Source organism: Spea bombifrons, chromosome 3 (genome assembly GCF_027358695.1).
Source record: "Spea bombifrons isolate aSpeBom1 chromosome 3, aSpeBom1.2.pri, whole genome shotgun sequence".
NCBI classification, from domain to species: Eukaryota; Metazoa; Chordata; class Amphibia; order Anura; family Pelobatidae; genus Spea; species Spea bombifrons.
In genome coordinates, this window is record NC_071089.1 from 121871114 (window position 1) to 121884376 (window position 13263).

Below are 13263 nucleotides of genomic sequence, written 5' to 3' on the forward strand. Positions count from 1 at the left end.
GCAAAACAAACGAAAACGAAGCAAAGAGCTCTGAGTTTTGGTTTGAATTTTTTTTTTTTTTTATCGCTCTCGTGTCTGCGTCTCCTTTAAATCCTGGTCCACTCCGTTAATACAGCAAAGCATTTTCAATGCATTGCTGCCCGCATCTCCACTGTGAATAGGTTCAGGAGTATACTGATATACAGGCCACCTGGTGATAGGAAGAGATTCACAGAGGAACTCGCAGTGACAGGACTAATCCTGGAACACCCAAGATGGCTAATCCTGGGGCGCTTCAATGCCTGGATTGATGACACAGCTTCCCAACTGGGGCAGGAGCTCCTAAACGTGATGGATAGTCTTGGCTTCGCACGAACTGTCACGTCTGCCACGCATAAAAGAGGCCACATACTCGACCTGGTGTTCCAACTTGAAATCCCTGCTGTAAAAGTAAACCCAGTAATATGGTCAGATCATCACTGCCTAAACTTCTCCATCTCCTCAGAGCGAACCAAACTTCCCCCTCCAAGGCTAGCCAAACGCCGCTCATTAAAGGGTTTGACTTCACCAATCTTTTTATCAAACCTCCACCTAACAGAATTACTGGGCACCTGCAAAGACCCCAACCTATTAGTCCAAGTAGTATAACAAGAGGGTGAGCGATATCTTGAACAGTCTTGCTCCGCTACGCATTGAACCTGTCAAACTACGGAGCATGGCTGATGGTTTTTATGACACCGTCAGGGTGACCACGCGTCCTGGACAGTCCCGCAATGGGACTTTAAGTCCCGGGTCCCAGGCAGCCTCAGTCCAGGACAATGCATTGGGAGGGAGAGGGGGGCTAGATAGTGAGGAAGAGGGTTGTAAGAATATTGAAATAAAGCGTGAGATTGAGTGAGAGAATAAATGAATTAGTGTGTCGATGAATTGTGTGAATGGGTGAGTATGAATTAATGTGTGGATGAATTGTCTGAATGAGGGAGAGTAGGAATTAATGTGTGGATGAATTGTTTGAATGAGAGAGTATGAATTAATCTGTGGATGAATTGTCTAAATGAGGGAGATAATGAATTAATGTGTGGATGAATTGAATGAGGGAGAGAATTAATTTGTGAGAATGCATTAATAAATTTGTGTAAATGATTTGTGTGAGTGAGAGAATAAACCATTATGTGAATGAAAGTGTGAATCGGTGAGTGACTGTAAAAGTGTTTGTGTGTATCATAGATGTATAATTTATATGTGGAAAGGCAAAAATGGCACAAGCAGGGTGTTTATGGGACAAAGATGGAATAGGATGGACTGTTTGGAGACAAAGTTGACTCATGCTGGGCTGTTTGGGGACAAAGATGGCAAGTCTTGTGTGTGTTATCTGGGTGCTGGTCAGGTTCTATGTGGGGGGATGTGGATGCCAGGGCTGGCTTTGGGGTGCAACCTGTGATCTGTGCCTGTAATTTATGGGATTTTATCTATACCTTTTTAATGTTGAGTTTTTATGCAAATTCCAATTGATCTGTACCTGCAAAGCTGGGTTTGTGTGTTATTCTGTAGATCCATATCTGCTGTGCTATGTTTCCATACATTATGTATATTTGCAAGTACAGGGTTTTTATGTCTTATTCAGTTGATAAATATCTGCAGTGCTGTTTCCATGTGTTTATTTGATCTATACCTTCGGTGCTGAGTTTATATATATATATTGACAGTTGGGGCTAAAATTTATGTATATCGGCAGCAGGGTCTAATATTAAAGAAACTGAGCAGTTCAGCTGTTATTTTGAAATCATGTTTCAATCATAGTCTTTACTTCAAAGAGATAATTACATATTATATAGTTAAAAATGCATGTCTAACATATATATATATATACATCTGTGTGTGTGATCTCATGGGCTTCATAGTGTGTCCCAGAATGGCAAATAAAATGTGGTCACCCTACCATCAGAATGCTGAAGAAAAAAAGGCTGTAAGCTTGAAAGAAGGTGGCATAAAACACACAACCAGGATGATAAGCGTTCCTTCACCGAGCGCATTACCGACCACCCACTCACAATAACTAAGAAAAAATCTACTTTACTGTCTCATGAAATCAGCTTTGTGCAAGACCGACCAGCCCAGCTCTTCCGCAGCGTAGAAAGGCTCTGCCCGCATCCCTCCACAAATCTCACACAGTCCAAAGTGAAGATCTTGCAGCCTACTTTTCAGATAAGATAGCTTCCCTCCAGACCTCTATTCCAGAAGGACGGCCAAAGGCATTACAGAGGTAAAAAAACGGGGGTTCAAATTCCCCCACCCTGTGGACAAGTTTTAACATTCTGGGCAAGGAAGAAATCTTCTCAATCTCACAAAACCTGGGACTTAGATCGTGGACCTGCATATCTCCTCCCTACATCAGAAACAGCAGGCCCGGTTTTTACAAAAATATCCAATGTTTTCTGGACGCCGGAGTTTTTCCAGACCTACTGAAAGAAGCAATCGTGAAACCTCTTCTAAAAGGGCCCGTCTCCAACCTTTGAAAAAAATCATTGAAAAATGTGTGTTAATGTAACTAGAGGCCCATCTGTCAAGTAATAATTTATTTGATTCTTTCCAGTCAGGCTTCAGAAAACCTCATAGCACTGAAGCTGCCCTGATTCGCGTTCTGAATGACCTCCTGATGGCAAGAGACAAGGGCGATCATTCAATCCTAATTCTTCTAGACCTGTCAGCAGCATTGGGCACCATTGATCATAAGATTCTGATTGAGCGGCTGAAAGCCCTACGCGGGCCGGGAGGCACAGTTCTAACATGGTTTAAATCTTTCCTCACAAACAGGTCACTGAGGGTGTCATCAGGAACGTGTTCCTCCGCTCCCACACCACCAACGTGTGGAGTACAAGGATCCATTCTATCTCCCACTCTATTTGCCCTATACCTGCTGCCACTGGGGGGCATCATCATGGATTAAGATACCCCTGCTATGCAGATGACACGCAGCTCCACCTCCCGTTACACCAGGAACTAATGAGCCAACATCTCCTTTCAACAGATGCTTAGCAGATCTCTTAGAATGGATGCAGGCCAGCTGGTTAAAGGTAAATCCTGATAAAACGGAAGTCCTGTGGATCAGAGGACAAAAGATAACTCGGCCGATCCTAGGAAATACTAACACAACTGGCATTGAATTCGGGGGTTTAGAGCTACTCCGGTCAAGTGAAGTGCGAAATCTCGTTGTACTCCGTGACGGTGGTTTGTCACTTAAACGTCAAATCTCTGCTGCAACAAAATCTGCCTTCTTCCATTTGAGGAATATAGCCAGGATAAAGCACCTAATCCCACCGGAGGATACGGCGCCCTAATCCGTGCGTTGGTGACATCTCGTCTGGATTATTGCAATGCTCTGTATGTAGGCCTCCCAGAAAAAGATCTTCACAAACTGCAGTTGGCTCAGAACGCAGCAGCCAGACTATTAACAAATCAACCCCGCTCTTGCCATATTATTTTACCTGTTTTACGGTTACTCCATTGGCTTTCTATCAAATGGAGAATCCACTTTAAGATAGGCGTGTTGTCATTTAAAGCCCTAAAGGACCAGGGACCCTGTTACCTGAAAGAGCTATTAACTCCCGACATCCCTGCTCGCCCCCTCCGATCCACACATATGTCTCTTCTCTCATTACCCAAAGTGCGCACGAAATCCGGCAACAACTCATTCTGTCACGCGGCTCCCACATTCTGGAACTCTCTACCGCTGTCAATCAGAGAGGCTCCATCTTTAGAGACTTTAAAAAAAAAGACTTAAAACCCATCTTTTCTCCCAATCCTTCAGATAATTCACTCCTGTAAAGTACTTTGAGTCCCATTCTCTCTCGCGTTTATGTCTCTCATTCGCTCTTGTGTCTATGTCTCTCTCTCTCTTGTGTCTATGTCTCTCTGTCTATATCTCTCTGTCTCTGTGTCCATGTCCCTCGTGTCTATGGCACTCTCACTCTCTCGTGTCTGTCTGTGTCTCACTTCTCCACCAACTGTTTCCGTGTGACCGTCTCTTTTACTGCGGATCCGCTTCTCATCCCTCTGCTAGTCCTGTCTTAGTCCGCTTCTCCCCGTGTCGTTTTTCTCCATCCGCTTCTCTGTCAGCCGGGCCTCCCGGTGCACTTCTGTGAAAGGGCGGAGATCCTCTGGACACACCCTCCTCCCCTGTTTGGTGGAACGGGGCCGGCCCCTTGGATCCACCCCTTTTGCAGAAGTGCACCCGGAGGCTGGAATAATGTCGATAGATTTGCAGAGAAAGAGAAGCGAATCAGCATCATTGTGGAGGCCGATACGGGAAGGGAGTTCTACGCATAGAGACGGGCAGATATCTCCTACATGTAAACCGAGATTAAGGTCCTGGTTCCCGTGACAACCTGAATGCATACAAATGCAAAAAGTGTTTCTGAAAGTAAGTTTAATAGCGTTGGGGAGGGCGGGAGGCTTTGCTCTTGGTAGACAGTATTAGCGCTTCTAATGAGGGTTGTCTGGGGTGATCAGCAGATGCAGGCGGCGGCGTTCAGGACCATGATGGGTCTTGAGATTTGCGGCATCAGTCAGGACTCCGGTGGGTCTTGGGATTTGCGGCATCAGTCAGGACTCCGGTGGGTCTCGGGATTTGCGGCGTCGGTCAGGACCCTGGTGGGTCTCGGGCTTTGCGGTGGGATTTGTGGCATGGGTGAGGACGGCCGTGGGTCACGGGGTTTATGGCTTTGGTCAGGACGGCCGTCGTGAGTCTCGGGATTTGTGGCGTTGGTCAGGACCGCGGTGGGATTCACGGCATCTGCCGCTCTTTCTCCTCGGGATCCCAGGTTACCCGTCGCCCGACACGCCGCTCTCCGTCGGCTTGTAGATTTCTAAAGACTGTTCCTCGCTCCCCTGGTCCTGACAAAAGAAAACATGAAGCATGAAGTCCGTCTTTTGGTTTTTCACAAGCGGGTAAAATCCCCTCGCACCCCCTGTACCGGGAGCTGAGACGGGGGCTTTCTAGATGCCTGTGAGGTCCAAACATGCTCTTTTATTTTATTGCACAATTTGAGCTGCAATCTACCTCCTAAGCGTCTGCCGGAGCGACCGTAACCCACGTCATTGAGTATAGGACAATAAACAAGATTTTTTGATTTAAAAAAAATGCGCTTAATTCTGTTAAAAAACACTTTTTCCAGATATTTTGTATGAAGTTTTTCCATGTTTTACGTTGTGAAGGAAACGAAAGAACAAAATTACTGAACGGCGCTGCGAGTTGTGAAGGCGCGAGAGATCCGGGCGAGTAAAACGCAGATTTACGGGGACTTGTCCCTAAATCTCACGGTGACGTTTATAAACGGGGTGAAGCTCTCACCATGGAGTATGAGTCTCTTCCGCAGACGTTTAAGGATGGGAGAGCCGGACACCGGGCGCGAAGCTTCAGGCACCCTTCGGAAAGCACGTCTCTTATCTGCGAAGAAGAGAGAACGTGAGCTCCGAGCTACCGTCCATCAGACGCCCCAAAAGACCCGCGCCCCGCCATGCGACCGTGCAACAGATACAGGCACGAGACTTACCTTCTTGTCCGTGAGACATCCGAGTAGAAGGATAAACAGCCCCTGAGGGGTAACAATGAATAAACGTTCTCGGGTTATTTCCAGTAACATTCATCGTTCTCGCTGATGCGTCACATGTAATGTATATGGTCTGCATGCATGTATATACACTATATATATATATATATGGGTAACGGCGGATGGGTAACGGCGGGGGTTAGTTTACCGTGTATACGGTTACAATCCCAGAGATGGGGGTCTAAACCCCTAAACGCTATACCCCCCGTGACACGGCTAAAGTGGAGGAAAATGTGCCGGTTATTAAGAAACTCCATCTTCTGCAGTTTTTTTGGGTTGGCTGGGAAAACCACGGTTTGGGGACCTCAGTAAGGAGCCTCCTGGAAATCTACTGCCTCTATGCTCCTTACTAACCGGCGTTTGGCGCGTGTAAGCGGCTCGGTAATCTGCTGTAACCGGGGCAGATTCCGCCGTATGCCGCATCCTCTCACTCACCTGAAATGAAGTCACGTGAAATAGATAATGGAAGACAACGTCCACATCCATGACCATGGTTATTATTCCAAGCAACCAGGTCAGGCCGAAGTCGATTGTGAGGACGATGAGTGCTTTAAAGATTGACATCAACGCCTCTTTGTCTTCCCCGTCGGGTCCTTCGGGGACCGCGGATCGCAGTAATTTCCAGACCGCGAGCGTCGCTATGAAGATGTTCACCACAACAACACAGAGTACGGGTATCGAGAAGGCATGTATGGCTCCGTTGTCTCCGTTGAGAAAGCAGGCTCCGTCCTCGATGTACGACTTCATGGGATAATATATAGCAAGAGTCACTACGGCAATTACAAGCGGACAGAGGTATCCGGTGGCCGCCATGATGGCTGAGGCAGCCAGTCTGCTGGGCTGTTGAAAGACGAAGACGAGTTGATGAAGAAGAACAAGGCCTTGGAAGAGCGTCCAGAAGAAGATCGCCAAATGGAATAGATGTTGGAAGAAGGCCGCGGATATGCAGAGTGAGTTGGTGTGATTCTTCTCCATGAAGGACGAGGCCAGGAACCACACGTCAGCGATGAGCAGAGACGAGGCCACGTTGGCCATAGCCATTTGGTGGTAGAAGGAAATTTCATTGGTGACCATTGATTTCCACTCCACCGCATATATGACGAGGCAGATAACGAGACACACGACGGATGTCACAACACCAAAGTAACTGATAAATTTCAGGGAGAAATCCTCGGGGGCCTCGGAGGCAGACATCAGAATCGAGAAGGAAGCCAGACGGTCGCAACGGCATAAAGTGTCATTATCTTCGGGGAAAGAGAGACATCCCTCGGTGGACCATCCCCCGACGCCTCCAAAGGACGTATAATCCCAAAACACACACCGACCAAAGCCGGTCCTCGTGTCATTTACCCCGTAGTCCTGGGCAAAAACCAAATCCACATCAGCCTGTCTCATGCTGCCGTTCTGTGTTACAATCGCGTTGATGAGGATATTGCTTTTAGTGACGTAACTGGAGTCCTCTAGGCCTTCGCCGTAATGACCTGGAAGAAACGGCGCCAGTTTTCTAAGCACCACGCTGGCCGCCGTGAGGTTGCCGAGGTCCAGGAGCCTCTGTAACGTGGCGTTCTTGATGTACACCTCCACCGCGGGGTTTGCGTAGAACGTCAGGTTGTAGTCGCTCGCTGACAGGTTGCTGAGCGCCAGAACCTTCATCTGAACGTTGGGCAGGATGAGGTTGAGACTTCTCCCGTTGGGTTCTAGACTCTTAGTCATGTTCTCTACAGATTGCATGAACACGGCCCCCAACGAAGGGAAGCGAATGAATGCATCGGCCCACGCGGACTGGGATTCCAGGTCCAAAACCTGACTGCACGCGGTCGCAAAGTCCTACAAAGAGTAAATTGACATAAAGCTCAGCGCCAGGCCCACCACAACATGCATCCTAAACACCATGGCCAGGTTTACCTGCGCAGGTCCATTGGCTAGATATGGGCCCCTAGGGTCCCTTTACAGATTTTACTCCGTATAACCTGCTTGTTATGACTTTACTGCCCTCTGCTCTGGGGGGGGGGCAATAATGGGGCTGCTCTATCTGTATTTGGATGGACCTCCACTTTTAGAAATGGTCTCTTGGCACTGACCGCCATGGTGCTGCTGTTAATCTTCACGTGGTTTTCGGTGGCTGCCAGCGAGATGCCCCGTATCGCCTCCACCAAGGTCACGACCTCCCAGAAGGAATGGACGGATTTCTCCAGCCGCAGAGTGTAGTTTCTCAACGTCTGAATCTTCCCGGGAATCTCCTCTTCCGGGATTCCCAGCCCGGCCCGGAGCCGCTGATGGAGGAAGAGAACCCGGCCCCCCGTTACCCCGTTATTCACGTGAAACGAAGTTAAAGGCATTTCGGGGGGGAAAAAGATCCACACAGGTTATTCACAAAGAAAACAAATTAAGGAATTTGGCCTGAGTATTTTTTTTATTTTTTTTGCTTTCATCTGGGTTTGAAAATAGAATAATAATAATAATAATAATAATAATAATAATAATAGTAATATAAATAATAGTAATAATAATAATAATAATAGTAATATAAATAATAGTAATAATAATAATAATAGTAATATAAATAATAGTAATAATAATAATATAAATAATATAAATAATAGTAATAATAATAATAATATAAATAAAAATAATATAAATAATAATAATAATATAAATAATAGTAATAATAATAGAACAATAATAAAATAATAATACTGTATTTCACTAATAGTTAAATATAATAAATAATAATAATACTTTCAGGGTTAATTATTAAATTATTAAATCATTAAATTCTGCGTTAATTCTTTGGCTGACAAAGAACATTTTTTTTTACATAGACCCTGTCCGGAGATCGGCCCCATCCGGCCCCCGTCTAGTCGCCCGTTTCTCCTGCTGAAAAGAGTCAAACCTTAATCAGTCGTTGATCTCGTCTTAGATTCAGGAGCCGTATGTCTATCCCGCGCATGTTTAATACCCTCACTGTATTACCCTCTACCACCTCTGCTGGGAGGCTGTTCCCGTTACCTATCCGTGTCACGCTGTCATATTACCCCAACGCACTAAATAAAGAAAACTTTTTTTAGTGGTCCCGGTAATCTCCGGAGGATTGTGGGTAGGGTGCGGACTATGTAGTATATATGAGACACTGGTGGCAATGCGTGTAGCGCCCTCTGCAGGGTGACTCGCCACCTGTAACGGTTATTGCCCCGGTGCCTGTAATTGGGGAGGAATTAGTGAAATGAATCTGTATCTCACCTGTATCTGCCCCAGCAGGGCCAGCAGGGCGGCGTCCACGCATTGGGCTTGTGGGGCTTCCCACTCCCCGTCTTTCAAACACCTCCGGGTTACCCTGCCTCTTTTACCCCGCGGGCAGGGAATCTCCTGCACTTGCCCCACCTTGGTGACATTCCATACGGCGTTATAACCATATTCAACGGGGCAGAATACATCTGTGACTGTGGGGAGGAAAAACAGAATGTAAAGGAAAAAGGGGCATGCAATCAGATACTATGAGTAAGAACCACATGCGCAAAACGCACCTCCCCCACGTCTTTACCCTTTAACCCCTTAACGACAATCCCCGTACATGTACGGGGTTGCCGTGCAACGGGTTAACGACAATGCCCGTACATGTACGGGCTGCCGTTAAATAGCTGCATTGCCGCGATCGCGGCGTTTTCGCCGCGATCGGCGGCTTTGCAGCATCCACGGAAGCCTCCCAAGTGAGGCTGACCGTGGATCCGGGGAGGGCAGCCCTTGGCAGCCCTCCCCGGAAGAAAAATGACCGCCGCCGCACCGATCATGAAAGATCGCGGCGGCGCCCGGCTAAAACAGCTTAGGAAGCGATCTGAATCGCTTCCTAAGCATAAATGGTGTTACTGACATGCCTCGATATCGAGGCATGTCAGTAACACTACCCCCCTACCCCGATCACCTTGTGATTGCTCCGAAGAGCAACCACAAGTGCCATCCTGTAAATGACGTTGCCGTCATTCACAGGATGGCATCAACAACAATAGATTTGAGTTCATAGAGGGTCTATCCAGACCCTCTTGTGAACTCTCGAGCTCCTCCTGCAGGTTGAATGCAGGTACTGCATCCAACCATGCAAGGTAAATGGAGCCCAGCTCACTAATGAGTGATTAGTAAAAAAAAAAAAAAAAATAAATAAATTAAAAAAAAATAAATAAATTTAAAATTTTTTTTTAAAAAAAATAAAAATAATATGGTAACATAAAAATCCCCACTGTGACCAAAAAAAAAAAAAAAATGAATAAGCAAGTCCTAAAATTCTTTATCTTTACAAAAATTCCAGCATGGAAAGAGTTAACATATTGGCATTACAAATGCCCATAGGGTGTCTCGTATTAAAAAATGCATGAGTGGATGGGATAAATTGAATTGGCCGGGGGGTTCAAAGGTGTCCCAAATATGGGACATGAGGGCAGTAGGACCAGATGTCTAAATGGCAAAAAATACACACCTCACAAAGGCGGCCTTTTACCTCCCAAATAACCCAACAAACCCATGCATGTGGGGTATCACTGCGCTCAGGAGATGTTACTGAACACATATTGGGGTGTTGTGTGACACGGACATATACCAGGAGCGATAAATTTATACCTGAAGTACAACGTGTGTGAAAAAAATACAAAAAAATGTACTACCATAAAGTTTCACAAAGGCTGGTGGTAAAATTAGTGCATGGAAAGGGTTAAATTACCAGCATGTGAAATACCTTGGGGTGTCTAGTTTTTAAAAATATATGACTTGATGGGGTAAATTGCATTGGCCGGCTTCAAAGATACCCGAAATGGCACATGGGGGGAAGAATTACCAGATTTGGAAAAAAAGGTTTTGAAATAGCAAAACGCTACCTGTACTTATTGCCCCATAACGTGCAGAAAAAAGCAAAAAAAACATAAAAACATTGGGTATTTCTAAACTCAGGACAAATAGTAGAATCTATTTAGCAGGTTTTTTCATTCGTTTTTGCAGATGAGTAAAAGTTTTTTGTTTTAAAAAGTGAGAAAAAGTAATTTTTTAACAAAAAATCCCCATATTTTATCATTTTTTTTATAGTAAATTAGATGATATGATAAAATTAATGGTATCTAAAGAAAGCCCTGTTTGTCCTGAAAAAAACAATATATAATATGTGTGGGAGCATGAAATGAGAAAGAAGAAAATCACAGCTAAACAGGAACACCGAAAAATGTTAAAATAGCCATTGTCCCGCAATATACTACGAGTAAAAACCCCTATTGTCCTTAAGGGGTTAAATACCCCTCCCCTGTATTTATATAACTGTGTATCAGGCCCGGGACGGATCGCTGGGCAACCCAGGCACTTAGCGGGCCGTGCCCTGCCCTGCAGCCCCCCCCCCACATTACACGTGCAGCAGGCGGGCGGCCATGCGCAGGGTCACGATCGGTGGGGGCTGATTTCAACCCCCTGGGGTTATAGGGGCCCTCAGTGAAAAGATTTTAGGGGCCCCCAGCAGCGCTGTTAGGCCCACCTGTAGGGACCCGGTAACATGTTACACGTCAAGCACCTTGTATGACCGCCACGGGGACGCCGACGGCCACAGAGCGATTGGCGCTGTCCTGGAAGACGCAGCGGTAGCGAGTATCACTCTCCGGAGCGACGTCTAGAGAGAGCGAGAAGCAAACCTCGCCGTGCCTCACCTCGATGTCTGAAAGAGACACACGGCACGGTCACACGGGACGGTCACACCGCGCACTCACACGGGACGGTCACACCGCACGCTCACACGGCACGGTCACACAGTCACGCTCACACCGCACGCTCACACCGTATGCTCACACGGGACGGTCACACAGTCACGCTTGTGTTCGGGTGCATTCCGTGTTACCTGCGGGGGTGCTGTGGGGCTCCCAGACCACGTTATAAAACTCCCCGTCATCCAGGATGCAGCATTCCAGGGTAACCCCCCCGAAATCAGGGTCATCTCTCCAAAGAGTCAGCGACGCGGGGTTCGTCCGGATCTCTCCCGGCTGCAGCGGCAGGTGGAACGTGAAGATCGACTGCCACAGTAAATTCTGATACCTGTATCTGCACACGTATACACCTGCGACACGCAGCAAACACGTTACCCAGCTGACAGCTGGAACTCTGATACCTGTATCTGCACACGTATACCCCTGCAACACGCAGCAAACATGTTACCCAGCTGACCGCCGCAACTCTGATACCTGTATCTGCACACATATACACCTGTGACACGCAGAAAACACGTTACCCAGCTGACAGCCGCAACTCTGATACCTGTATCTGCACACGTATACACCTGTGACACGCAGAAAACATGTTACCCAGCTGACCGCCGCAACTCTGATACCTGTATCTGCACACGTATACCCCTGCAACACGCAGCAAACATGTTACCCAGCTGACAGCCAGAACTCTGATACCTGTATCTGCACACGTATACACCTGTGACACGCAGCAAACATATTACCCAGCTGACAGCCGGAACTCTGATACCTGTATCTGCTAAACACAGTGCTTATACCTTCCCAGCTCCTGGATATCTCCCGTATGCTGAGGACGGAGCCCGCGCCGGTCGTCACTATGGTGGTCTTCGTGCCGTTATGAAGTTCCCTCGTCTGTTTCTGAATCACATTTACCAAAAACCACTGAATGTTGGTGACTTCTTCGGAGGAGCTGAACAGCAGATGGACGTCCCCCCCCACGCCGACGTGGCTCGATAACAGCGATATGCTGCCGGGGTCTACGAAACAAGCTGACGATTAGCAACAGAGCGATGATCGATAACTACGAGCCGGTGAGTCTGACCCCCCGACGCAATGACATAGACCCCCGACCAGAGAGCAAATCCGAGCGCTGGCACCAAGATGGCGGCTTCTCCTCTCAGGGAGAGGGCATAATCTGCGCTGCTAATCAGCACACTAGGACCGTAGTCACCAGCTGGCGATCTAACCCGCTCGTGCCCCCCCTGTGCCCCCCTCACCCCCCCCGTGCCCCGCTCGTACTGGGGGGTGGCTCTTCGCAGTAGACCATGCTCCACGCGGACCCCTGAGCGCACATGCAGTAGGAGTCGATTCCCATCGGGACGCTGCACGACGGGGTCGCTCGGCACTTGGTCATGTTGAATAAATAGCCGGGCTGACATTGGCACTGAATCCCGCCTGGTCTTCTGGAACATTCTAGAGAGAGACACGGAAACATCAGCCTTTAACCAGCAGAATCCGTCACCGAAATACAGATTATTTACTAAAACGGAACAAAAATGTATCCCCGAGAAACCCGTCAGAAACCCATGACGCCGGAGGCCTGGGCTTTGAGGTGATAGATAAGTGGAACAGCCTCCCAGCAGAGGTGGTAGATGGTGATACAGTGACCGAGGGGCCCGGAGCGCCGGCGGGTTCTGGGCGTCTGTGCCACGCACCTGTTGTTGTCTCGATCTTTGTGATTTTGATGGCGGTCTCTGGAAAGACCGCATTCTGGAGAATTTCTGTGACGAGCTGGAAGTTATCCGCATCCCAGCTATGCGGGGTAAACTTTACGTACGTCGCCGCGGAAACCGCGCCTGCAAGACATTACTGCCGTCAATCGTTCATTAACTACCCCCACCCCATCTCAGGGACCCCCCAAAATATGTGGATACAAACAGTGACCCCGCAGGGGCAGAGGCTAAGGCACAATG

General features: G+C 47.6%; 1 protein-coding gene across 1 annotated transcript; it reads right to left on the reverse strand.

Annotated features, from left to right (window-relative positions):
- Positions 1 to 4800: 4800 nt before the first annotated feature.
- Positions 4801 to 12704, reverse strand: ADGRF3 (adhesion G protein-coupled receptor F3). Its single transcript, XM_053460550.1, has 10 exons — positions 12590 to 12704; positions 12109 to 12327; positions 11449 to 11664; positions 11128 to 11268; positions 8829 to 9028; positions 7670 to 7861; positions 6024 to 7415; positions 5532 to 5573; positions 5330 to 5425; positions 4801 to 4872 (listed from the first exon to the last, which is right to left on the reverse strand). Exons 1-10 carry the CDS (start codon positions 12702 to 12704, stop codon positions 4801 to 4803), a joined length of 2685 nt encoding a protein of 894 aa, XP_053316525.1.
- Positions 12705 to 13263: the final 559 nt, after the last annotated feature.

Bases quoted from the DNA above. Each gene is read 5' to 3' on its own strand.
- ADGRF3 (XM_053460550.1), bottom strand. From the start codon at position 12,704: ATGACCAAGTGCCGAGCGACCCCGTCGTGCAGCGTCCCGATGGGAATC. The intron at 11,665-12,108 runs GTATAAGCACTG...TGCGTGTCGCAG, and splicing joins GATATCCAGGAGCTGGGAAG to GTGTATACGTGTGCAGATAC. The intron at 7,416-7,669 runs GTCAGTGCCAAG...TACTCTTTGTAG, and splicing joins TTAACAGCAGCACCATGGCG to GACTTTGCGACCGCGTGCAG.